This window comes from Patagioenas fasciata, chromosome 3, assembly GCF_037038585.1.
Source record: "Patagioenas fasciata isolate bPatFas1 chromosome 3, bPatFas1.hap1, whole genome shotgun sequence".
NCBI classification, from domain to species: domain Eukaryota; kingdom Metazoa; phylum Chordata; class Aves; order Columbiformes; family Columbidae; genus Patagioenas; species Patagioenas fasciata.
Window position 1 is genome coordinate 82899705 of NC_092522.1, and position 25965 is coordinate 82925669.

At 41.8% G+C, this 25965-nt stretch overlaps 1 protein-coding gene across 4 annotated transcripts; it reads left to right on the forward strand.

The window, feature by feature from the left end:
• The first annotated feature begins 6451 nt into the window (after positions 1-6451).
• On the forward strand, positions 6452-25155 carry CCNC (cyclin C). Of its 4 annotated transcripts, none has more exons than XM_065834032.2 (12): positions 6452-6596; positions 7103-7209; positions 10897-10981; positions 11224-11293; positions 12726-12777; positions 15592-15647; positions 16784-16819; positions 18515-18606; positions 19333-19400; positions 19685-19764; positions 22612-22730; positions 23366-25155. In XM_065834032.2, the coding sequence occupies exons 1-12, from the start codon at positions 6565-6567 to the stop codon at positions 23418-23420; spliced, it is 852 nt and encodes a 283-aa protein (XP_065690104.1). In that variant the 5' UTR covers positions 6452-6564; the 3' UTR covers positions 23421-25155. The 4 variants fall into 4 exon arrangements, with proteins under 4 accessions (XP_065690104.1, XP_071662811.1, XP_071662813.1 ...); XM_071806710.1 differs by lacking the exon at positions 6452-6596 and adding an exon at positions 6628-6807; XM_071806711.1 differs by lacking the exon at positions 6452-6596 and having other exon boundaries at positions 7148-7209; positions 10629-10981.
• Positions 25156-25965: the final 810 nt, after the last annotated feature.

Here is a 25965-nt window from a genome sequence, read left to right on the forward strand (position 1 = left end):
CATAGACACGGAAATATATAAGGCAGCAGTGATATATTTTCTCTCCGCGGTTATAGAGTTTTTCTCCATTTGTATAGTTTCCGAAGCCCCCTCTATTCTTCTGGGTTGGGGAGAAAGCGTTTGCTACCAGATAGAGTGAGGCAGCGAAGCCTCCCCTCGGAAAAACGTCTCTCAAGCGTGATTCGGCAAAGATGCAACTAATTAACTCGCTTCTCTGTTTCCTGCTCATTTCTCTCCGGTAATGTCAGGGGCTTGTCGGGGAAGGGGGGGTTTCTCCTCGGGCCAGGCTCCGCCGTGCGCACCGGGAAGCTGTAGCCCCCCCTCCCGCCTGCCGCGTTGCTTCAAGGTTACTTGATACCTTCGCCAAGTCGTGCAGAAAACCCGGCTCCGAAGGTCCCACGGGACCGAGGCAAGCAAGAAAAAACGTGTTCCTAATTTTATTCGAGTTAATAAAAGCGTCACAACAGGTTTGCAAAAGCGGGCGGCTTGGGCTGAAGGCGGAGGAGCTGCTTTCGCGAGGAGAAACGCAGGTTTTTGAGTGAAAACCTGGAGGAATACAGAGAAAGGAACGAAAGGTTCTGGGGAGGTGAGCAAAGCCGCTATGCAAGCCTGGGGTAGCACCGGAGCATCCCCGGTGTCCTGCGGAGGGGCCGTGGGCCATTTCCATTTTAGTGCAGCGTCCTATCCTCCGGAGGAGACAAGAGCTCAGCGCGAAAACCTACACATTGGGGGCAGACTCACTTTTTCCAGAAGTTATTTAGGGTGCAGAGGGGTCCCCCGAGGCATGCAGGGGCATGGGGGCAGGTAGAGAGGCTCCTGTCCTGGGCTAGGCGACAGCCTTAGGAAGCCGCCTGACTCTTCTGGACGCCTTTCGTCCTCCTTAACGGCTTAATGTTTGTTTAAGTGAACGTTTGCGAGAGGTAAAAGAGAGGTAAACTCTCCCTGCGAGGTGCAGGTTACATCAGAGACCTTCAGTCCCCTCCTTGTGTCCCCGCGGCGGTTCCCAGCGGGGTCACTCTCACTTCGTAGCAGCAACGGAAGGAGAAGCCGTGACTTTGCTCAGCGCTGCGATTCGCGGGGTGCAGGCGGGGGTAGAAGAGGGGCAACCCCCAAAATACCCTTTCGGGGGGCTGCATTTCACCCTGGGAACTCGGTCTTTCCAGGAGGGAAAGTCCTCCCTGATGGGACACATGCCCCACGTGAGCGAACGGTCACCCGGTGTCCAGGCTGCAGGTTGATCTACACTTGAAGGACAGTTTAACCTCCATCTCAGCCTGGACCGGGTGTGCTGCTCAGAATCCAGTCCCCACGCCGGGACCAGGGACACTCACTGCACGAAAACCCTGAGCCATCGAGGCGGAGGATGCATTTCCAGCTGACCCCAGGAAAAAAACAAACCAAACCAACAAGCCAAAACTCAAACTAACATAATACTGATCTGATACTCCATCCTGAGTATGTTCCTGCTCTGTATGCTTTATTGAGAGGAGGTGGGTTTAAATGTCACTGTCTCTGACCCAGAAAAGAAAACCCTTTGAAATAACAAGCTACTGTGTGTGAAAGCTGGTGATTTTAAAAAATTATTTTAAGTGCAGGTTGGTAGGAGGTGACTGAGGACATCTTTCTGAACTAGCTACATTTGCCAAGGAGTTCTCACAATAGAGCTGATGGTTTTACTAATGCCTCTATCTCTTGGAATTTATCCTCATGTTGTAAACCAAACTGTCATTATTCTAAAGTCTTTCCCCATCTAATGAAATTATCCTGAATGTCTTCTATGTGAAATATTAAATGGTTGCCTGTGCAAGAGTCTGTCTTTGTGTGTGTGTGCGCGCGCGCGCGCGCGTGTGTGTGTGTGTTGGGGAGGGTGAGGGTACTTTTAATGAAAAATTCTCAAATATAAATTCTTTCCCCCTGAACTTGTCAATCAAGAACAACAGGAACAATATGTTCAGATACATGCTACTGAGCAGTTGAAATTTTATTTAATGTGTATAAACATTATTTCTGGATAAACATCTTATGTGGATACTTCCCACTGGTTTGACATGGGGTCACATCCAGAGTCACCACTCCTCCAATCCGTCTCCCTCATTGCAGATATAGCCTAAAAGACCACCATTATTGAGAAAAATATCAGACAACTGTCACATTACCTAACTTAGTGAAATCATAACAAAGGCTTCCATTAGAAGTGACATAACATAAGCTGGAAGGGGTTTTCAATTCCACTTACACTTCTCTTCCCCATTCCTTCCTTGAAATGTCTCACATTCTCGGTATGTTTTGTGGAAGCTTGATTAAAGTCAGGAAATCTGGTTTTGTACCACTCATTCATTTCCCGAGGGGATATTAAACAGAAGAAGGCAAACAGGAATGCTTATTGTCAGATCTGTGAGAAGATATGTTCTGTGTTCAGTTATTAGATGAATATATAAACATGTAAAAAACCTGAGAGTATTAGTAGCGACTATTTTTTTGTGTGCAACTAAGGGAAAGGGCTAAAGGAAATGTTGTATTTGGAATTGTGGAGGAGGGCCCATGAACAAAAAACTGAATGTGCATCATCCTTTCATCATTTTAAATGCTATTTATAACATGTGGATTGGAAGAAGCATTTATTTTGAAAAAAAGTAGAATCTATCCAACTACTGTGCGTATATTTATATCTAGCGATGGACTACTAAGCATATTCAATATGTTTGTGACGGGTTTTATTAGGGGGGTAGAGGGGGAAGAGATCAGCGAGAGCTGACAGATAATTTCATCTCACAAATATGACAAAGTATAATTTTACCTGCAGGTTCTTGGCTGCGACTTTCATCCTATATCTGGATGTCCCTCAGAGCAGCAGCCAGGTTCGAAGCTGAGCGGGAGACATCGGCACACACAGCAGCACTGCACATCTGTTTCATGAAATCTTCGTTTGCCTGTTTTGACAGAAACACACAGAGAGGACATGGTAAATAAAGCAATCCTCTGCACAGCCCTGAAAAAGAAAGGCTGCAAAGCATTGTCAAGGGGAAAATGCTCTGCCCCATCTGCCCCCTGCTATGCCCCTGCCCAGGGAAGCACCTCCCAGCTAGGCCTCCAGGGAGATGGAGCCACAGCAGCATCCACGTCCTCCAAGAAACATGGGAAAAAGCACACAGCATCAATCCCTCCTGCGCTATGTAATGCGGCCCCACAGCTTCATATCAGCCATGGGACTCCTGGCCTGGCAATGGGCATCCCCAGCACGCCCCAGCTGAGAGGAGCCCTTGCCCCTTTGTGCAGGGGTTGTTGCAGGGCTGGGATGGACCCCATGAAGCAGTGGGAGCCACTGTGGTTGCCACACTGCAGGGAGGCTCTCCGGCATGGCAGGATGTCCCTTTGTAGGGCACCAGGAGGGCTTACTCCTCCACAGCTCTGCACTAGCATGGTCTGTTGCGGTGCTGTGAAATGGGGTCATGCAACATGAGGCCTGCCCTGCCAAGAAAAAGACAGTCTGGCAAGATCCTGCAGTGCCAGGCACTCCTGTTCCAGCAGCATCAGACAGCCCCGGCAGTGCCAGGTGCAGGGCAATGCCAGGTGCAGGGCAAGCAAAGCTGTCCCCTGCGCCCAGTGTGCAGCGAAGCAATGGTATTTATCACAGCTATGGTAAGTCTCCTGCCCAGTCCCTGCAAATTATTTCCTGCCACACTGCAGTGTGCAGAAACACAAATCGCCAACATGAGGTAACAAAATGCAGGTATGAAAGCAGAGCAAGAAAAAGGTAAGGGGGGAGGTTGAGCAGGATGGTGAGACAAAGAGATGCCTATTTGATGTGATAAGCAGCAGCAGCACGAGGTCTGCTGCTATTTTAGTTGCTCTAGTATGTTCAGTGAGGCAATGACAAGCTTCTCTGTTGTACAACAGCTTCTCTCTCTGCTGGCTCCTGGGTGCTCTGCTAAGCTGGGTGTGATGCAGTTGTGGGTGGATGTGATCCAAAGATGTACTGGCAGTCCAGTTCCCCTCTTTGTAGCTGTGACATTGAAATAATGGAATAAGGACTTTCTCCTTTCAGTTTTCACATGCTCAGCAAGTTCTGCAAGGTCTGGATGGCTTTTTAGAGAAAGGCATCAAGTTAGAGACCCTCCACAGAAGTCCCATGGAGCTCAACCTGTGGCCTCCACCATGTCTCCTTACACTGAGAAAGGAGAAGTGAAGGAAACATAGCCAGGGTATGCAGATTCTTTCTTCCCTACCTCACCTCTTACCCTCATATTCCTACTTACAAACAAGGTCTCAAACCTAAACTATCTCTGATATGCCAAGAAAGGTGTCTCATTCTGCCAGCAAAGCCATTTGGAAATACCACTGTCCCGTTATCCTGCACATCTTCCCTCTCTGCTTTGTAGTTTCTCATGCATCTCCAGCATTAGCTACACCACCATCAACAGATCACTGCAGAGTACTGCAGGACTGGGTCTGAAATGCCTTTCAGGGGTACTGGGTCAGTCTAAGGACAACCATTGGGTGGTTTGCACAGCTCCTGTCACCCAGAAATTATTGGTTTACTGCTTCCAGTTTCAAGGCAAAACCCAAACTAAGCACCCCTTGTATGCTGCAGAGCAGGAATAGACATTCACAGACCACCTCCGTCATGACAAAATCGAAATAGCATTCAGTTTCCTCTACACAAATATGTATATACACTTCCATACCTCTAGGATCATCATTGCCTAACAAAATGCCATATATATATATCCCGAAAAATACCCAGAGCTGCATTAATTATATTATCAATTATTTGCTCATTGAAGACATAGAAAGTTCCTCTGTCAACTTTTGCTTAGAGGAGCTCTTTACTTGGTTATTGTTGACAATGGTGTTGCCTGCCTTGCAGGATATTTACTTCTGGCTCTGCAGACAGCCTCTCAGTTCAGGTTGGTGAAGCCGAAGGAGATGTTTGAAGTGGTGGACAGGGATGGAGGGAGTTTGCCCACTGTGGGGAGAACCTCTAGGGAGCAAGCAGGCTGCTTTTCACACTCTATGCTGTGTGCAGACAGACAAGGCATATTTAAATTTCAGAACAAATAGCTTTTGTGAGACCATGCAAAAGATAGTCCTCATGTGCTCACAGGTCTTGCCAACCATTAGCACCAAGCAAAACCTTCCCAGCAGGACAAACCAGGAGTTACTTCATCTTGCCAAGGATCTGGCCTGTGGGATTGTTTCTTGCTGCCACTGTGACAGCTAACAGAAACTCTACTGACTTTTGTGGGTACAGGAATGGGTCTGAACTCCAGTCTGGGTTCATGGTGGAATGGGGAGGCCATGAGGGCTGCAGCTTTCCCATAGCTGCTGCCAGCTGCTGTCTGTCTTGTGTCCAGGCAGCCTTCCCATTCCTGCTCACATTCAGCCCTGAAAACAGCTGGTATCCAGATAGACTTCTGCAGACTTTTAAAATACGTCCTTTTTTACTGATCTCGCTAGGCAAAACTCAGGTGTGCTTCCCCTAGAGACAGTGCTGCTAGAAGAGATGGAGGCACCATCCCTCCCTCCCTCCCTGCTCACTGAATTTCCCTGGCAGTGCAGGAATGGGGACCTACCTCTCCCGCCTTGATGGACCTTTCCCAGCAGGACATGGATTAATGCATCGCAGATCCCACCCAGAAGTTGAGAACTGTGAGCATTTTGTCTGCCAGCACAGGAAGGAGCATGCAAGGAAAGCTGCAAAGGATTTAAGCCCAGGTTCTTACTTTCAAAAAAATTTACCCACATGGGGTTTCTCCAAATAAGAATATTCCAGCATGAAGCAGCCTGAGTCCTGAAACTTTGAGAAAGGGTGAGGTAAAAGGAAGTTTAGGTGAGATGGAGACAGTGCAAGACAAGTAAGTGGTCTTATTGGAAACACTAGTCTGTGGTCCAAATTGGGACCTTTCTGGGAGCAGACTGGCACCGAATTTAGACAGCAAGTGGTTTTACACTGGAAGAGGGCAGGTTGAGACTGGACATAAAGAATAATTTTTGTATGATGAGGGTGGTGAGGCACTGGAACAGGCTGTCTAGAGAAGCTGTGGATGCCCCATCCCTGGAAGCGTTCAAGGCCAGGTCAAACGGGGCTCTGAGCAACCTGGTCTAGCGAAAGAAGCCCCTGCCCATGGCAGGGGGGTTGGACAGCGTGGTTTTTGAAGGTCTCTTCCAGCTCAAACCGCCCCGCGTCCCCGTGAGCTGGGCGAGCACCGCCCCGGCACGTCTCGCAAGGACACCGGGATCCCCAGCGGCTCCATCCCCCCTCGGCAGTTCCGCGCTTGCTGCCTGTACACAGCGCCTCAGACCCGGCCGGCACCGCGGATGGCCGGGCGAAGGCTGTGAGGACGCAGCAACATGTGGACCCGCCGGGGGCGGGCGGAACCCGTGCGCGGGGGAACGCGTTCGCAGTACCGCGTGTTGCCGGCCGGTGCTGGCGGCGGCGGGCGCGGGGCGGTGGCGGCGGCCGCCTCCTTCCTGCTGCCGGCGCGGGGGTGGCGGCGCTGGCGCGGCGGGGACGGGGCATCGCGGGCCTGGGCGCCTCCTCCCCTCTCGTCTCCTGTCCTCCCCATGGCTGGGAACTTCTGGCAGAGCTCGCACTAGTGGGTGCCGCGGGGCGGGGGGGCTGCGGTGCCTCCGCCGCGCTTTGTCCATTCATTGCCCGGGCGGGCCGGGGCGCTGTGGGGAGGCCCGGTGGGGGCGAAGGGAGCGGTGCGGCGCTGGGGCCTGCGCACCGCGGAGCGCCGGCGGGAGCCGGGCTGGAGTACGAGAGCGACCGGAGCCGCTCCGGATGCCGCCGCCGGGACTTGCAGGGTGCGGGGCGCCCCGGGGGAGCAGCCGCGTCCCGCTGCCCAGGCCTCGGCCCGAGCGATCGAGTGCAGGCGGTTCCAGTCCGCGGGGTGTAACCTGTTTATCCCCAGCCCTCGGCGTTTAAATGGGTGCCCCTAATGTGCTAAATATAATATAAACCTCGCCAGCAGCTGCTTGAGAGGTGCCTGTGGTTCGGGTAAAGGTCACTGGCCCTCTTGCTCTGGCCCTGTAGTCTGTACAGGAGTCACTCGATATAATGTTGACAAAGTGTTGCTGAAATGATTTTCCCTTCTTTCAGTCTACAATGGATTTTGGATAAACAAGATCTGTTGAAGGAGCGCCAGAAAGACTTGAAGTTTCTGACTGAAGAAGAATATTGGAAACTACAGATATTTTTTACTAATGGTAAAACTGTTTTATTTTTATTTCTGCTATAAAATCTGTATGTGTTTAAACCTAAGTTTGAATCGCTTAGAGAACGTAATGTTTTCATTGTGATATTACATATACTGTCACAACCTATTTTAACAAAGAACTGGAATATCAATAACATTTTCTTTTGTTCGTTGTGTTAACACAATTGTAGGAGAATTTATGGGCACATTAGCTGCATATATAATGCTTTAAGCTGCAATGGGACAAAACTTAGTACATTTTCTTATCTTCAGGAGGTTCTTACCAAAAACATAAGGGAGGAGAAGCAAGCAGAAGCTGCTAAGCTAGCATGTTAATGTCTCCATGTCAAACATTAATATTCAAACTGGGCTTTTGATGGGCTCTTGGGCTGTAGTAAGTATTTTAGCAGATCAGTGCAGTCCTATTGAACAGTGAAGCTTGGAATCTTATTTGTGTTCATTTACAGTCTTTGAAACCTGCATGACAGCCTGTGTCTTGCGTTGTGACTGATGTCCCCAGCACTGGGTGGCTCTTAAATTGTCTAGAAGTTTCTGAGAGCTGTTGGCAGGCAGACTGTTCTCCCAAAGAGCGTGGGGCTTGTCTGTGAAGTTATCTAAGACTTACTTGATCCCGGAAACCATTTAACCATGTGAATGGCTGCACTGGAGCATATCAGATTACGTAGGCACTTAAACTCTTTTCTGTACAATTGTTCAGCGTTTTTAAAAAATCTCTCTAAGCAAAGAGTATTGCTAAGTAGTAATTTTTTTGCAGACAGCTCTTTTAATATTTTTCACAGCAGACCTTTAAAGTACAGAATGCTAATTTTTTCAGCTCTCTGGCCAGATTTGAGAAGGAGAAGTGACTTTTCGAAAGCCACTGGAAGATCTTATGTCAGTGCTGGAATGATGTCTGTGAAAAACACTTATCCCAGCTTTTCTCTTAGCCTGGCTGTTTTTATAATACTTGTGTGTGCTACAGATCTGACTGCTGTGGATACATCTGTGTTATTGCTTATACAGCACCAGAAAATCAAATTAGCAATGATTTACCTGTTCAGTCAATTCCTGGAATTCTTTGAGATTAAAACTAAGTGTCGTAGCTTTGTAATTGCAAAAAGACAAAATGGGGTACTGATATTTCTAAAACTGTATTTCTGTGGTATTTTTCATGAGTATTAATTTGAATTATGATCTATGCTTTTAAAAATGTTTCACTTCAGTCTTTTTCTTGAGTAAACGAAGGTTTATAAAGTAGACAAGGCGGTGTCAGTTTGGGTCTCAGGCTCCTTTTCCTTGGCACTCCTTGCCTTCTGCGAACTGCAGAGTCTGTGACCTGCGACAGCTAGAGAAGAGCTCTGCCAGTGCCTCCCTTGTGTGCGTATGAACACAGCCTGCCCTGCAGAAAACAGTGGTGCTGGGCTTTCACCCCTCCTGTAGCAAAGAGAGGAGGATGGTCAGGGGCTGCTCTGTGCTGGTGGGAACTTGCCATGGTCAAGCCCTGGCTCTGTGTCGTATCATCACCTGCCTCTGCATAGGGGCCCTGCTTTGGATTTATAGAGCCTCCCCCTCTTCTCTTCCACCTCATCCATTACTGGGGTAGTGATATGAGTGTTGGTCACGGCTTGTCACATTCAGCATGTGCCTGCCCAGGAGATGGTTGTTTCCTAAAGCAACCAAAAAATTGGCCGGAGAGAGGCAGTTTCCTGCTGCCTTCTCACTGGAAAGCATGTGCAGTAGATTATCAACTTGATTATATGGTCATGTGCAATTTACTCAGAATGTTCATACTGTAGAGAAGGAAAACTTATCATCTTCTTAAATAGTTCAAAAAAGGAAATTGATGTTGATTTATCTCTTTGGATCACCAAGTCTTAAGAGTTTTTGGTTGATAAGCATGTTAATTGATTTCCCTTTCAGGTTTAGGGCAGAAGCTGTAACGGTTGTGTTACAAGCTACTCAAGATATTCAGATTTAAAACAATTTTTGTTTAATGAAAACGACCGAAACCACGTATTTTGTAAACATTAAGGGAATAAATTATCCAACAGTTTATTTTAAGATATTAAAAAAATTAACTACAAGTATTGGAGTTTTTCCCAGCATATACAAGCTTCCATTTCATTAAGTCTCTCTAGGCTCTTGTCCATTTTTTTTTCCCTAAACCACAGTTGATTTTTCTCTGACAGCAGATGGCCTAACCATTCCTGAAAATCCCATGGGAAACAGAAACATATTTGGAGAATTCTGTTTAGCTTGATATTTCAATTTTTCTGATGCCCTAGTAGAAGGACAGCTTTGTAGCCCCATGGTCAAATCAAAGGGAAAAATCCTTTCAAACCTCCCAAGATATGCTGATAAATATTTTAATATTTGTACAGACATTGCATACTGGGCTTAACCTCCTTTCTGGCAGCATTGCTTGCCCTACGGTCACTGGCAAATTAGTCCACATTTGGCATTTTCCTGTTTAGTAAAAGAACGATATGACATGGACAGGGTTTCATTGTTGCTTTAGGTAGTTGTAGTGGGTGACAAATTAGTTACCTATTCCTGTAAAAGAAAAAATAAGTTGCCCATCATTAGTGCTATTCAGGGTGGTTTTTTCCTTTTCTCCTACATTCAGCCCTTGTCTAGCCAACAGCACCCTTGATACTTGCTTGTTTTCAAATGCTGTGATGGTCATTAAAAGTGAGAGCGGGGTCTACCCTGACTGTTCCTAAGGGATAAGAGCATGAGGAAAAAAATCTGGACTTGTGTACATCAGTAGACATTAAGAAGTTAGCAATGATCGATAACGGAATTGTTTGCTTTTCCCATCAGTGGTCACTGTCCTGATCTTTCTGTACGTATTTTAAATATATACCTAAGTGTATTTTATATTTTTGATTTGGACATTTCTGGTGAAAGAGGAAAAAAAGAAGAGGGAGTCTTAACACAGCGAAGCCTTGCTCAGAATAATGTCCGCAAAGAAGTATGGGAAAAATAACAAGTAACAACCTTATGTTTCGCTGTGCCATTCTCTATATCCAACCCCTGCTCCTAATCCCAGCTTGATACATCTAATTTGCTTGGCACCTTTCCTTTGCCTGGGAGGCCAAACAAGAGCTACCTGCACAGATGACACCAGGGTTGTTTCTTGGCCAACTGGCAGAGAACCACTGTGATGGAGCAGCTGACTGCATCCTCTGGTCTCCCACCCCCTCTCCCTAGACTAAATATGTCATTTTTTTAACACCTGCTGCCTCTGCCAAATTTAATGACCATGTTCGTGTTGGCAGCTTCAGTTGTTTGAAAAAAAACCCCCATACGTTTTGCATGGCACTGAAAAGCCATGGTCTTATATTTCAAGTGCTTGAATTTGTTTTGCTCTGAAATTGAACATCCAAGCTTTACCCTTCTGAGATTTGTGTTGTCATCTTCTTAAAGGTCATACTCACCTTGTACACAATGAAGTCGAGTTACATTTCCCTTTTTGAAGGCATCCACAAGCTTCAGGATGCAGTGCTGCTGCTTCACCTGCAGGTCTGTAGGTTTACAGTGACATGTTGTCTCACCAGAACCACATTTCTGAACTGAGGGAGAAGACTGTGCTGCTGCTCCTTAGAATTTCCAGCGCTAGTCATGTTTTGAGATCCTGTACTATTTGGTGTCAAATTGTAAAACTCAACTCAAGCTTTTGTTCATTTTTTTTAAGTTATCCAGGCTTTAGGTGAACATCTTAAATTAAGACAACAAGTTATTGCCACTGCTACAGTCTACTTCAAGAGATTCTATGCCAGGTAGGACTGTTTACTATGATGGTACAAGAATAAAACATTTGCTAGGCACATTTTAGTAGCCCTTTTAAATGCAGTTCTGTATTAAAAACAGTGTCACTTTTGTTTACTGGATGGTGTAAAGCTTTTATGCTAATAAAGTTAACTTAAGCTTTGCTTTTTCAAAAGGAGGTGTGGTGCTCTTAATAGATTAATCGTTCTACGTGTATGAAACAACATATTATAATTTTGTTATAACATTTCAGATATTCCCTAAAAAGTATAGATCCAGTATTAATGGCTCCTACGTGTGTGTTTTTGGCATCCAAAGTAGAGGTATGAAGTATTACAATTTTTTAATGTAAAATTATGTGATGTATGAGAGAGAGAAAACATTTAGGACTTTTAAATTTTTTGTCATTCTTCATGCTTTGGGGCTTGAAACCTTCTCTTTTTTGTATAGTTTTCTATAGCATTTAAGAAAAGGAGACAGAGAAGGCCTTCAAACATGTTATTTAGTATTTAATCTTTTACAAATTTGCCTGAATTACTAACCCTGAAGGGCCTCTGAAAACTGGGAAGGGTGTTTTAAATGGCTGTCTCACTGTGATACAGTGTTTATGTGTTTACATACCCTATATTTTAAACACTGTCTCCTTTCTGGTGTATTTTTCCTTATTTATGTTTACTCAAACTTTAAAACATAATTTGAAATTTTTTCCTAATTATCTTTTCCCTTTCACATAGTGAGGGATCCTCAGAGTTTACCACACTTCATTACTTGAATTAAAAGTATGTTGTAGCTCATAGACTGTCTTTGAGAAATGACCGTAAGGTACTGACCCATTAGGGATAGTGGTGGGAAGGCTTTGTGCCTCCACCATTAAAAGTCCACTTTGAATGTGGCCGACAGTTGGCATCAGCTGGGCGCTGCCCTCAGTCCTCTGTAATGCAGGAAGTTTTTTAGCTGTTTGGGAACAGTAATGAATTTTCCTGGAGGAACTCAAATACCTAGTGGATGGTAGAAGCAGTCCTTTTAAACCAGTGCCTGCCATGTGAGACTGTTGTCTGTACAAATACCATGACACCTTTCACTTCAAGAGATGAAGGAAAGGAGAAAAGCTCGGAGTACTGGAGAGAGTATTTTTTATCAACCTATTAATTAAGTCTTTAAGAAAGTACAGACATAGAGTGTATATATACAGATTACAACAAATATTAGAAGTCCATGCAGCCTTCCTTACGCTAAATCTTCTGCACCTTTAGAGGGCAGCTATAGCTACAGTGATTCAGCTATGTACTTCTCTGAAAGAACACTATACAGAAAATTTTCAGCTTGCTCACTATTTCAGCAGAGGAGCTAAGGCTTCATGGAAACAATAAAAAAAAGGTAGTTAGTGACAAGTTTCTAAAGGCAATTTTCTCTCCAAGTGGTTTAAGGAAAACCTTCTTGAAGCTCTCTTGTCTGTTTTATATGTAGAGTGTTAGCCAGCTGAGCTTTTGTGGCTTTAGTACCTTTTGTAAATGTTTACTATTTCTCACAACTCAAACAATAAAGTAACTAATCAATGAAAAAAACTCTTTATCTAAGAGTTCACACTGTTGACCTTAGGAAAATTAAAAAAAAAATTAAAAAGAAAAAAGGGGTGGGGAAATAATACTGCTGAAAGAAGCCCAGTTTAGTAAGAAGGTGTTATTTTAATTTGATAACAGTGTGAGTATATGGTATTTTAGGTGGTTCACCTTGTTTGTCATTCTTTTTCTTCAGGAATTCGGTGTTGTTTCAAATACAAGGTTGATTTCTGCTGCTACTTCTGTATGTAAGTATCAGTGATTTTCATTGTAGTGTAATTAGGTATCTGTAGGGACATCAGACCTTTTTTTTGTTTGTTTTGCTTGTTTTTAAAAGGTAGCTTTCTATCAAGTCATGGGGGTGCTTGCTTGTTGACTTGTTGACTGCTAGGAGCCAGTTAAAGCCATGTAGAATAAATACCTTCGGTTTCCAAATGTGAAACAGAAGGGTCTTTTATACAGAAATCTTGGTTGATTCTGGTTGGAACTTATGCCAAGCATAAATAAAATCAATAACATTAAACTATTGAGGTTTAGAAATAGTCTTGAGTGGTAAATTGAATTCTGGACTACTCAAAGATAGAACTTGAAACTTAGAGTTTTATTTGTCTGTTTTGTAAAACTTATGGCTCCATGGAAGTACCCATGTTCAGAATTTTTGGTAGGCTGTATACCTTCTAATTTTTAAAATCCTTTCCTCCACATCAGAAAATTAGTCTGTGCACATGATATTTATTCCTAAAAATACATATTATAACCTATATATTGTTCACAAATAAGTTAAATAAAATAACACTGTAGTTACTTAAATATCTCTCCCACTTGCCTAACATTTCCCAGTTTTTGTAACTCACATCTCATCCATCAAAGTCTGAAAGTGATGGCTTTCTCAGCTGAATGGTATAATTTGACCCAGAAGGTCCAGCTGCTCTCAGTAGGCAATTCCTGGCTGTGCTTCTCAAAATGTAGGTCAGTGCTTTCAAAATCCTTCTTAGCTGTTGAGGGGACAGGTGACTGGCTGCATCTGTAGCCTCTACATGCAGTGAGGATATCAGTCCGTGGGGCTGGCTATGTGACAGTTCCACCACCAGGAACACAAACGCATCTTCAGTGCCAGCGTGACCAAGACCAGTAGTGGATTGAGCAGTAAGAGTTGCTATTTTTACATCGTTAGCATCTCAGCACAGATCTATGTGGCAGTTTTGATGCATCAGTGAGAAAGTTCAATGGATTTTGGTAAATATCCAGTAGCTGCTTTTACTTGGGCTTCTCATCCTGAGCCGTGCTGTTCCTGAAAATCCTAGGTCTTGGAATCCTATAGATTTCCCCCCATGGTTCTTCCTTCAGACCTAGAAACCTTGCTTGCCCTGATAAGTACTCTACGTTTCATGGAAGTGGGGACAGAAAGCAACAGTCTTTCTCCTCGTGTTTGTCTTTTATTCTACCTGGTCTTCCTTTATCAGAGCTGCTTCAGTAGCACACAGCAATTTTTTTTGGAGGTCTTCATGCAAAAGGTGAAAAAAGATGAGTGGAGACAAAGGAAAAAACAAAGCTAACAAAAGGGATGACTAGCATAGTAGTGGTGGGTTGAAAAGGTTTGTTTGCTTTCAGTTAGGTAGAAACATAGACTTAGTAACACATGATTCCTTTGAAAGAAAGATAATCTCAGATTGGTTTCTGGCAACCTCTTCAAAAGCTTTTTGCTCTCTTTCCACAGCTCACTAAAAGGACAACTCCCTATGGTTGTCTCTGCAGCTTGCTTTGTGGGAAAACAAGTTTTGTTTCCCCGTCTTCCTCCTCAGAGTGGTTTATTTTTTTTTAAATGTCTCTGCAGTTTCCATGCTTCTTGAGAAATGTTTTTTATTCATTCTTCTGTTTCTTGAAATCAATAAAATTTCCAACCAATAGCCTAGTCTTATTGCCCTACAGCAAATTTTCTAGCAAAGTCCACCATAGGTCTAAATGTTGAAGTCTTTAGCCTGGAGGATTGACACTATCTTTTCATCAAAGTGAATGGCATACTGATTTTCTGGAAGTAGTTTCAATTCACCATATATTATCTGTTATTAATGTAAGGAATATTGTCCACTTTCGGGATGTTAAATGTTACCTCTTTTCCTTGAAGAGCAGGGACTTAAAATAGATTTTAAAATGTTTCAGTTCTACAGATCTCAAATCCACATCCTCAAGTGTACTTAAGTTTTCCTTTGCTCAGCATTCTAATGTGAGATTACTCTGGTTTTGCACCTTAACATAATTCTGAACAGTGCAGTATTTGTATCGGTTCTTGTAAAATACATGAGGATGATTAGGTATCTAAATCAGGGATCATCATAAGCTAGGAAACTGATGATATATTTGAACATTCTCTTGGAGGCAAGCGTTTTGAATCATATATGCCTAAGCAGATGCTTAGGTGTCTCTCTCAAAGAGAGAAACATCCTTGAATGTCTGATAATCCAGTGCCCAAGACATTGATCTGTGATGTGGTGAATTGACTTTTTGCTTTGAGTTTGAGCCTGTTTTTTGCATATCCAAAATCTTTACATCGTGGATGTATGAGAACTCTTGGCTGAGCTCCCTCACCTTGCCCTTGCTTTTCTAATACTTCATTACATGGTTTGAAATCTTGCGTGTTGAAGGATCAAGCCTATGTAGAAAATTCCGCATAAAAATTCCATTTAGTGTTGGAACAGAGATCCTGTAGATGTCACCAGATTTGGAGTGACATTGGTTGGTAGATAGCTCTGTGAATTATAACTTGTGGAAAGTTAGGTGCCCATGAGGTAGTTGTTGGTTAACCAGAAGATTTAATAGTGCACAAAGCAGCAGGCAGGTTGCTGAGCACCTGTGTAAATCTGGGTTTCAGGTGTATTTCTCTTTCCCTTTCAGGATCTTAAATTTTATTACTGAACTTTTCTCTTTCAAATACAAACCTTTTGTACCGCAATCACTTGTGCTGCTGAATGAAGGGCTATATACAGGTGAATTAATAGAAAGAGAAATAAGTAAAAGTATTAATTGTATGATTTTTTTAACATACCGATTTCTCTTTACTGTAGTGAAAACTAGGTTTTCGTATGCCTTTCCAAAGGAGTTTCCTTATAGGATGAACCATGTAAGTATGCTGTTTGAAATACAACTTGATCAAATAAGTTAAAAGGCAAATAATTGTTAGCAGGAAATCCTGTCTTTTAAATTCCAAGAAAGAAATATTTTCATACTCATATGCCAGGTTGATAATAATTAGTTTTGGATAGGTTATTGGGAAAATTACTTTTAAAAATATTTTATCTTCTGTAACCTCATTTCCTTAAATTGTTGACAGGAATACCATAAAGAGAAGGGACAAGACTGGGTGGCTGAAATAGTAATTTTTATGTGGTATGATGATAAAAGAGATTTAGCTTCTGTTGAATGTTGTTGTTGACAAATACATTGCCCCAGGGAAGGTAAATAGCCCTTCCACCTGGGATGCTTCCAAGCTTGCACACAGGAGCAGTTGGCTTACAGAGAGCAGTTTTATTTTTGCCTGTAAAATGTAATGGGTTTTGAAAAATAATTTTTATTTATTATTTAAAATTTAGATTTACTAGTGGTTTTCAAGGCATTCTCAGTCACGATGCTGATTAAATTTTGTAGTTTTTCTTCAAACCAGTTTTGACTTGTGCTGTAGTATTTTGAAAGTTAAACAGCTACAATTATTTTTAGATTAACTGTGACAAATACTACTTTTTTGTTGGTTTGCTTTACACTCAATCTAGAAGGTGAAATAATATATCAGAATATAAAATATCTAAGATCTTGGAATACAACTGCATTGCTGTTTTACAGATAAAGGCAAATGGAAATATATTTTGGAGTACTGTTTTCCTGTAGCTACAGCAGTCCAGTCTTTTCCTTGATATCACTAATAAGTCACTATCTATGGAAAATGAAAGCTGATTTAATTGCTACAGTTGGACAGAATATTTAATAAGAAATTAAAATCTGGAAAGACTTTAAAAGGTCATTTGACATGTTAGTGGCCTGATGAAGAGACTCGAATTCTACAGCTATAATGGTGGTAAGGCAATGGCTAATAAAAGTTTGATTTTTTGGTGGATGGTGTAGTTTCAGATGAAATGTATTTAGGACTTTTGGAAATACGTGGTGAGAATTCCTGTGGATTCATGATGTTAAGCTGGATACCAGTTAATTCTTTGTGCTGTCTGAAACATGCTGCTCTTTAACTGTAATTTTACTTCCTTGCAGATACTAGAATGTGAATTCTATCTCTTAGAATTAATGGTAGGTGGGATTTTTGGTAATTTGCCTTTTTTTTTTTTTTTTTTAGTGTTGCTTCAGTTTATTTATTGCTGATGAAGAATATTTTGAATTTGTGCTATGAAATATGCATTGTGCTGTCTTCCCCCCCTTCCCCCCCCGCAACTCCAATTTTAGAATGACGTCCCTGCAGGTCTAACATTTATGTTTTCAGCAGAATGCCGTAATTACTGTGCTGTCATCCAGGCTGAGCCAAGGCATTCTCAGCCCTTGCGCTCAAGCTGGACTTCTCAAGAGAAAGAGGGCAGAGTGCGGGAGCGGTGGGGACAGGAGAGCATGTGGCTCTGTGTCCTAGTGGTTAGAGCCCTGTTGGGAAGGGTAAAGCATAAATTGTGTTTCCAGGACTGATTCTGTTTTTAAAAGAAATGTAACTGCATTTAAGCCCTGATGCAGAGGCTAGGATGTCAGCATCTTTTTTTTCCCCAGGTGAATGGCCAGTCAAGAGCATGAAAAATTGTTATTCTTTCTATGCCCTCTTCTGGCCTGGAAGAACCTGGAGCTGTATATATACATTATAGCTCCAGCAGAAGGTGTGGGTAATATCCCCCTCAGGCTAGTCTCTAACCTGATAATTAGAGTAATCTTCTAGGAAGTGAGATGTGGGTTTGAATCCTGTGAGGAAGAAGCTGAATTCAGGGCCTCCCATTTTCTGAGCTGGTGGTGTAACTCGGCTGTTGGGTGAAGGGAGCACAACCCATTGCTGTGTTTTCTAGGGCAGCTGAAAGAATGCAGCCCGGGGTGCTTAGGTGAAGTGGTGCCTGATTCCTGTGTATTGGTTAGACTGGGATGGGTTGGGCACTGAGCTCTCTGTACTGGAGTAGTTCTGCTCAGGTGTGGAGAAAAGGAGAGAGAAACCAGGGAGGAGCCTGGAGAGCTGGGCAGCAGCTGACTGAGGAAGAGTATGTTTTGGAAACAGGACACGGAGGAGGTCAGATCAAAGTTTTTCTTTGTGCCTACAGTTATACCCCCCTTTTTAGGTATCGTGTTTAGATATAGTCCTTGATAACCTCTGCTATACGTGGCAGTAACTCTTGAGTTTTGTATACAGGAGTTTTCTCACAAGTAACTGTGTTTACAAGAAGTTACATTTTGGGGGTTGTTTTTTCCAATACGCTATGCAATATATTGTATGTATAATAACTGTGTCTTACTTTGGTGTTCCGCACATGTATCTTAATATGGATTTTCCCTACGGTATCCACACAGCTGCTTTCAGTGAAAGGGTTATTCTGTCTTGTTTACACCAACTTGGGCCTGAAAAGAGGAGCAGTAGATTTTTATCTTTTCTTTCTTTCCAAACAAGTGTCAATTATTTTGGCATGCTTTCCGTGCATGGTATTTAGTGACAGACTGTTTTCTGGCAGTGCTTTGTATTTCCAAGTGGGAATTACGGGTTTGTAAGCAGATGAGGTTTCAGTGTTCTGCAGATGTGGCTTTCTCTGTCTCTTAGGGGAAGAACATTGACAGACTGGCAACCATGCTATGTAATGGTATTCTAGAGAGAGCACTGCCCTCATTTAGAGCAGGGTTAGGTGTCAGAATGCTACTTAAAAAAATAAATAAATTAGTAATTGACTTGTAAACCAAATGGTTTTAATGTGACCTGACAATGCATTCTGCGTTGTAATCTAACTTTTATCCCATTGACATTTTTCCTAGGACTGCTGTTTGATAGTGTATCATCCTTATAGACCTTTGCTCCAGTATGTGCAAGATATGGGCCAAGAAGACATGCTGCTACCTCTTGCATGGTAATTACGATGATTAACAGTAGCGCCTCCTTTCAGCAAGAAAGCAATGGTTTAACAGTTGTGCTTCAAGGGTGGTTAAGCAAAAGCAGGCTTAGCTGCATTTGAACACAAAGGGTGCCCTAGTTAACCCGTGGAGGTGTATGTCCCTGCCTTAGCTTATTCTGTCTTTGACCTTGTAATGATTTTACTTTGCAGTGGTTGGATTTTTATTTTTAGACTAGCTCTAATAGCACAGCTTTTGACACTACTGAATGGTGACTATGAGTAGAGGTGATCTGTCAGTGTTGGCTTTCTATTGTATCTTCTCACAGAAGGCAGAAGCAGTATATAGGGGATTTTAGCTGTGTTAGTAGAATTCTCATTCTTGGAACTTTCTCAGATACAGGAAGACAGTAAAATTACTGCTTTTATGCTTGCTTTTACTTGTGAGACAGGGATAATTATTTTATATTCTACATCAACACACTTTGCAAAAACACGTTTATGGTACCATAATAGTGCTTCAAATAAACTTCTGCTGTGACTACAGAGAAAAAAAATTAAAGGCTTTAAGAGATTTTTACAAGGGAAAAGATTTCTTCTCTTGCTGTTTTGTGCTGCAGCCTCACTGCTTCTGTCATCTGGGAAGCTCAGAACATATTTATAAACTGACAGCTGACAGTTTTTGAAGACATATAGTCTAAAGGTGAATAGGATGATACTCCCAAGTCCTTTTTTTTTGCACAGGAGGATAGTGAATGACACATATAGAACTGATCTTTGTCTGCTGTACCCTCCTTTCATGATAGCCCTAGGTAAGTAACACAAGTAATATCTCTTGTCATATTTAAATGGATATATTCTGGGTGCTGTCCCATCAACAAGCATTCTGTAGGGTGCCCCCATAATCTGCTTCAGTTTGTATTTCATACAGTAGTGACAGTGTAGCCTTGCAACTTATGAAGTCTTGAAGAAAAAACAGATAATTAACCCTGAGTTTTCTCTGTTGAACTCTAGAGTGTTTATAAAAATTAGAATGTTTTTTAACTGCATCATGAGTGAATCTTTGTTTAGTATCCGTCTCACCTGGTCTTTGCAGCTTGTCTACACGTGGCCTGTGTTGTCCAGCAGAAGGATGCAAGGCAATGGTTTGCTGAGCTATCTGTCGATATGGAAAAGGTATTCTGTTTTTAATTCCTGTCACCTGTTAACTGACTGACTGTATATGGTAGCCGTGGTTATAAAACTACTGCCTTATATGTCTGCGGTACTGAGTTGAACTTCATTCAGTGATCATATGTTGGGGACTGCTGGAATTAGGTAGATCTCCAGGGGAGAGAGACAGTGTCAGGTCATTTGCTTATCAGCCTGCTCTGAAAGTCAAGAGAGAACCATTGCATAACAGCGAAGTGTTGCTGGTGCTGCCACTTTTCGGATGGAAATATAAAACCAATATCCTTTGTATTCTTTGCCAGAAAAATAACTCCCAGTGTTTTTCTTCATTAAAGATTGCCAGCACAAGTTTGACATTTAAATTCTAGTGCATGTGATTTTTCTGATTCGCCTTCAGCATCATGCTTACATACTGTTCTCATTTTCTCCCTATAAATGTATGTAGTGTAGCAGAGTGTAAGACATTCTTGACAGTTTCAGGATGACCAGGACTGTATCTATGCTGTGTCTATGTGACTGTGCTGCATCAAGAGCTCTGTGAATTATTCTGTCATGCATGTAAAAGCAGGGTGCTAATAAATTGCCAGCAGAGAACCACAGAATCACACAGAATGTTAGGGATTGGGAGGGACCTCGAAAGATCATCTAGTCCAATCTCCCTGCTGGAGCAGGAACACCTAGATGAGGTTACACAGGAAGATGTCCCCACAACCCCTCTGGGCAGCCTGTTCCAGTGTTTTGTCACCCTCACTGAGAAGAAGTTTCTTCTCATATTTAAGTGGAACCTCCTATCTTCCAGTTTATACCCATTACCCCTTGTCTGTCATGGGTTGTCACTGAGAAGAGCCTGGCTCCATCCTCGTGACACTCATCCTTTACATATTTATAAACATTAATGAGGTCACCTCTCAGTCTCCTCTTCTCCAAGCTAAAGAGACCCAGCTCCCTCAGCCTTTCCTCATAAGGGAGATGTTCCACTCCCTTAATCATCTTTGTTGCCCTGCGCTGGACTCTCTCCAGCAGTTCCCTGCCCTTGAACTGAGGGGCCCAGAACTGGACACAATATTCCAGGTGTGGTCTCACCAGGGCAGAATAGAGAGGAAGGAGAACCTCTCTCGACCTACTGACCATCCCCCTTCTAATACACCCCGGGATGCCATTGGCTACAAGGGCACAGTGCTGGCTCATGGTCATTCTGTTGTCCACCAGGACCTCCAGGTCCCTTTCCCCTACACTGCTCTCTAATAGGTCATTCCCCAACTTATGCTGGAACCTGGGGTTGTTCCTGCCCAGATACAAGACTGTACACTTTCCCTTGTTGTATTTCATTAAATTTTTCCCTGCCCAACTCTCCAGCCTGTCCAGGTCTCACTGGATGGCAGCACAGCCTTCTGGCGTGTCAGCCACTCCTCCCAGCTTGGTGTCATCAGCAAACTTGCTGACAGTACACTCTATTCCCTCATCCAAGTCGTTGATGAATATATTGAATAATACCGGCCCCAGTACTGACACCTGAGGCACTCCACTAGATACTGGCCTCCAACTGGACTCTGCCTCATTGACCACCACTCTCTGGCTTCTTTCCTTCAGCCAGTTCATAGTCCACCGACTACCCAATCGTCCAGACCACACTTTCTCAGTTTAGCTGTAAGGATGCTGTGGGAGACTGTGTCAGATGCTTTACTGAAGTCAAGGTAGACCACATCCACTTCTTTACCGTCATTTATTCACCTCGTTATGTCCTCATAAAAGACTATGAGGTTGGTCAAGCATGATTTCCCCTTGGTGAAGCCATGTTGACTGCCCCTAATGACCCTCTTATCCCTGATATGCCTTGAGATAGCGCCAAGGATAAGTCATTCCATAACCTTTCCAGGGAAAACCAACCTATATTTGACAGATAAGGTTACCATAAGCTTGATACTGAACATGTTTGAATGTTTACATGTCTTGGTTCTCATGACAATGGGACAGTCTAAGCTTGATTTTTGTTTTTGTGGGGTTTTTTTTTTTTTTTTTTTTTTACATTAACACCATGGACTTCCGAGCCAGCAATGACTTTTCTTTCAAGGATATATATTTTTCTAGCACTTAATCAAAGTACATGTATTAAGAAGTCTACTTTATTAATGTAGAGAACCATAAAACAAATTATGAACCAAACATTATCTACTTTCTATATAGAATATTGTACTAGAAATTTAACAGGAAATTCAGGTAGTTGATGTGCAGTAGATAGAAAATGTCCAAACTGGTAGAGAATGCTTACGCTTCCGGAAGTGGAATATGAAAGTTCAACAATACTTATTATATGTATATAAGAATATAGTAAGAACATTTAAGAATATAATAAGTATTTACACACTTCTTGGCTCTTTATTTCTTGGAAAGAAAGAATTCAGACCACTGTTTAGTGTTTGTGTTTTGGTTTTTTTTTCCTACACTGTGCCTCTGATGTGTATAGAACATTGATAATCCTCAGTTACTGTATTGGTAATCCATGGTCATCCAGCTGCAGTCATGCTGCCAGGTGTCCATGTTTTCCCAGTAGCAGAGTTATGAACTGTGGCAGTAGTTGCAAGTAAATAAATAAAAAGCTATTTAGCTTGCAGGGCAGGGGAAGTGGTATATATGGTTGAATGGGAGGGAAAGTATTCTGTTCAGGCTTCCACTCACAATTAAAAAGCTAGTTACGGAAATCGTTGACTGTCAGACCAGATAAAATGTGAGACAGCTCCGTGCCACTTAATTTTAGCTTGGGACATGTTTAATTAATTACACACATAAACTGACCATGACAAAGAAAAAATCCCTGTTCTGTCTGACCTTAGGATCTCTTTTCTTTCTAATCAGATTTTAGAAATAATCAGGGTTATTCTGAAGCTGTATGAGCAGTGGAAGAACTTTGATGAGAGGAAAGAGATGGCTACTATTCTTAGTAAAATGCCTAAACCAAAACCACCTCCAAACAGGTATGGTACTTCCTTAATACACATTTCATATGGAAAAACTGGACGACTATCTTAATAATGAGTAAATGTTTAATTTGAGGTAGGGTGTATGTTTTTACAATGCAGACTCTTCTGTTGCAAATGCCCGGTCTGATTTGGTGGGCAGCAGAACTTTCATTGTTTTATGGAGAGCATTAACGTGATCAGAATGTGATCAATACAGCTTAGCAAATGTAAGGAACTGCGGTGTGAGGCTCCGTGGCTGGGCCAGATTCCTTGGAGCCCGGCCCGCTTGATGTCGTATTTAATTACTGTGATTAAATACCACTGTTGGGAATCTGCACATGCAAATTCCTGTGCACAGGCTTATGTCATGTGAACTTTGAAACATTGACTTCTGAAGCAGATTCAGCAGGCCGCTGCATGGGGATATATTGAAATTATTATTCAAATAAATACACTGAAGTTATTTATACGTGCTGAGAATAACATTTGCATTTTTATGAAACTGAGCAGAATATTTTAACGTACTTGTCTGTATGTTTAAGTATTTCCTTCAGAAGGTTTATACTACTTTCAGAATACTGTATTTTAGTAAAGAAAAAAAAAAGAAACATGATGCTTCTTTTTGAAGGTATGTGTTTTGTTTTTTCCAGTGAAGGAGAACAGGGTCCAAATGGTAGCCAGAACTCTAGTTATAGCCAATCTTAAGACATTCCAAAGAATTTCTTTATGGACCACTTTGACTCAAGACATCCTGGATCTTTCCTGTGTTCATGAAATGGACAGAAGGTTTTAGTAACATCTTTGACAAAGAACTTGAAGAATAAATAGCTTGTTTATGTCAAGCATTTTGAAAGCTTTTTCTCTAAAACCGCATCATTTTCTCTGACGCTGGAGCAAATGTACTAAGATTTTTGAGTGTAAGGAATCAAGCTGCACAAGATTAACACTATCCACTCAAAACAAATAGTTCATTATTGGTTTTGTTTGCTTTGAGAAAATTGTAACTTGACATTGAAATGAACTGTTTTTAAAGCAACAGTAACCTGAAGCCTAAGTGTAACTGTATTAATGACTTGTGTGTTGTCTTCATTTTGTGACTGAAGGAAGATGGTGCACTGTACGTTAAATCTATTCATTACCTTGAGTTTTACTGATGTTTTTAAAAATAAATATGGATTCTGTAACAAGTAACACAGCAATCCTTCAGAAACAAAGCCTAGAAGAGCCTGGAAGGAATATCGTTACAGTTTTAATGAAAGCTGCAGGAAACAAATTCCTTTCTTTTTTTTGGGTTAGAGAAATGCTGTTTTACTTAGTAGAAGTATTTGGTTGTTTTTGCCATGAAGCGTAGTAGCCCAGCTTAACAGAGAAGTGCAATATGTATAGTGATTCAGCAGTTTTCTTAAACATTTCATGTGTTAGGAATTAAAAAAACCCACCATACTATGATTTTTTTTTTGCAAGGAAATGTACTATATAGTACAATTGGGATATTTCATGATCAAGTACAAATCTGGATATGATTGCTGGTTTTTTATGGTGGATTTTTTTTTTTGTACAAAAGAGATACACTGTTAGTCTGCCTTCACTGTTAGTGTAAATTTCTGTGGTTCATTAGAGAGTTTATTGAAGAGGATCAAGCTTTTGGTGAGTTTCATGCTGGCAGACTTTAATTGTGATATTAGGAGCGACTCCTTAAAAATAACTGAAATGGGATTCCTTGGTTAGCAATGTGCTGGAGAAAATGAGATTCCTTCAAACAGAAGGCCATATCCTGTGTTCCTTACTCAGGCAGATATCCCACTGAAGTCAGGAATTGGCCTAATTCAAATTTCCTTATTTTTAGATAATTTTGTTTCTAATTAAGGTCTGTACAACATCATTTTGAATAATAATGCTGAATTGCCCAAGTATAAAAACTGAATTAAAAAGTGCAAGAATATAGTTGTGGGGTGTGTGGTTTTGCTTTTTTTGTTTGTTTGTTTGTTTGCTTGTTTGTTTTTTCTTCCTTGAAGCAACACATTTCACTTGTCTGAGATATTAGAGGGAAGCTGAAACTCCTGCTCTATGATGTGTCTTTGTTCAAAAAACTGGCCCCTTAAAAAACCCCTGTTTTTGCAAATACTTGTCTTTGTAATTGGCTGGTCATTCAGTGAAATGTAACTAAAGTGTGTTTTTATGTAGCCTGTTAGGCTACTAGCATTTGTTTCTGTTCAGGTTATTTTCATAAAACATGAGAGAAACAATCCCAAACCACTTGGGTGAGATAGAAAATATATAAATTTTGGTCCTTCGTACTTTTCTTGCCATTTGATCCATACCTTTTATAGACACTTGATTGATGAAGTGGAATTTGGCTATTTGCCTTTGTTTCTTGAAGTCTAAAGTGTGCTATTTGTAATGTGGACTTGGGGAGCAGAAATAAATCAATGCAACTTGACCACTGTGTGGACTTCTTGAAGAGGAATTGTTTTTTAGGTAAACATCAGTCTTCTCACATATACCACATAACCTGCTAGGAAATTTCACACTATTAATGAAGAATTCTGTCTGGAGTGATTAAAAGTTTTCTTGCTGCTCAAGAGCCTTTGCAGACTTCACACTTAAAGTACTTATGTGACCTAAACCTTAGAGCTAAAATATCAGGCACTTCTTGATGGTAAATAGAAGTATCTTACAACATTTCTTTACTGGGGAGGTAAGGATAGATTTACCAGTTCTGATTACAGTGTAAACAGTGAAAGGCAATAAAGTGCAGTCAAAGGAACTGGATTCAGTGATGACAGTTATTAAAAGAAAGCTCTGCTACCAGCCAGACAGAAGAAAAATCATCTTTACTGTGTTTCATTTCAAAGGAGAAAAATGCGTAATAATGAGATACCTCATTAAAAGAGAAGTAGCTGAAAGTCTTCACGGATTGTATGGTTAAAGGTGACAGTGGAGTGTCAAAGCAAACACAGGCCACCTGTCCTAAAGACTTGAGGGCAAATCTAGAAGACAGCGAACCGAAGTGGATCAGAGAAGTTATTTAACTCAAAAAGCATAATTTGAAAAGCAAGTTATATCTACATGAGGAAGATACAGAGGAAGACACAGAAAGGATCATCAACTTTAACAAGCTACAAGTAGTTTGAGAAACACCTTGCCAAAAACTACCAAGACTAATAAAAGCTAATGAAAATGAAAAAAGAGGTATACAGTGACTTTCCTATTTAAAAACAAAACCAAAGAAGTCCACAACTTTTCAGTT

Bases quoted from the DNA above. Each gene is read 5' to 3' on its own strand.
- CCNC (XM_065834032.2), top strand. From the start codon at position 6,565: ATGGCTGGGAACTTCTGGCAGAGCTCGCACTA. The intron at 19,401-19,684 runs GTAAGTAACACA...TGGTCTTTGCAG, and splicing joins TCCTTTCATGATAGCCCTAG to CTTGTCTACACGTGGCCTGT. The intron at 19,765-22,611 runs GTATTCTGTTTT...CTTTCTAATCAG, and splicing joins TATCTGTCGATATGGAAAAG to ATTTTAGAAATAATCAGGGT.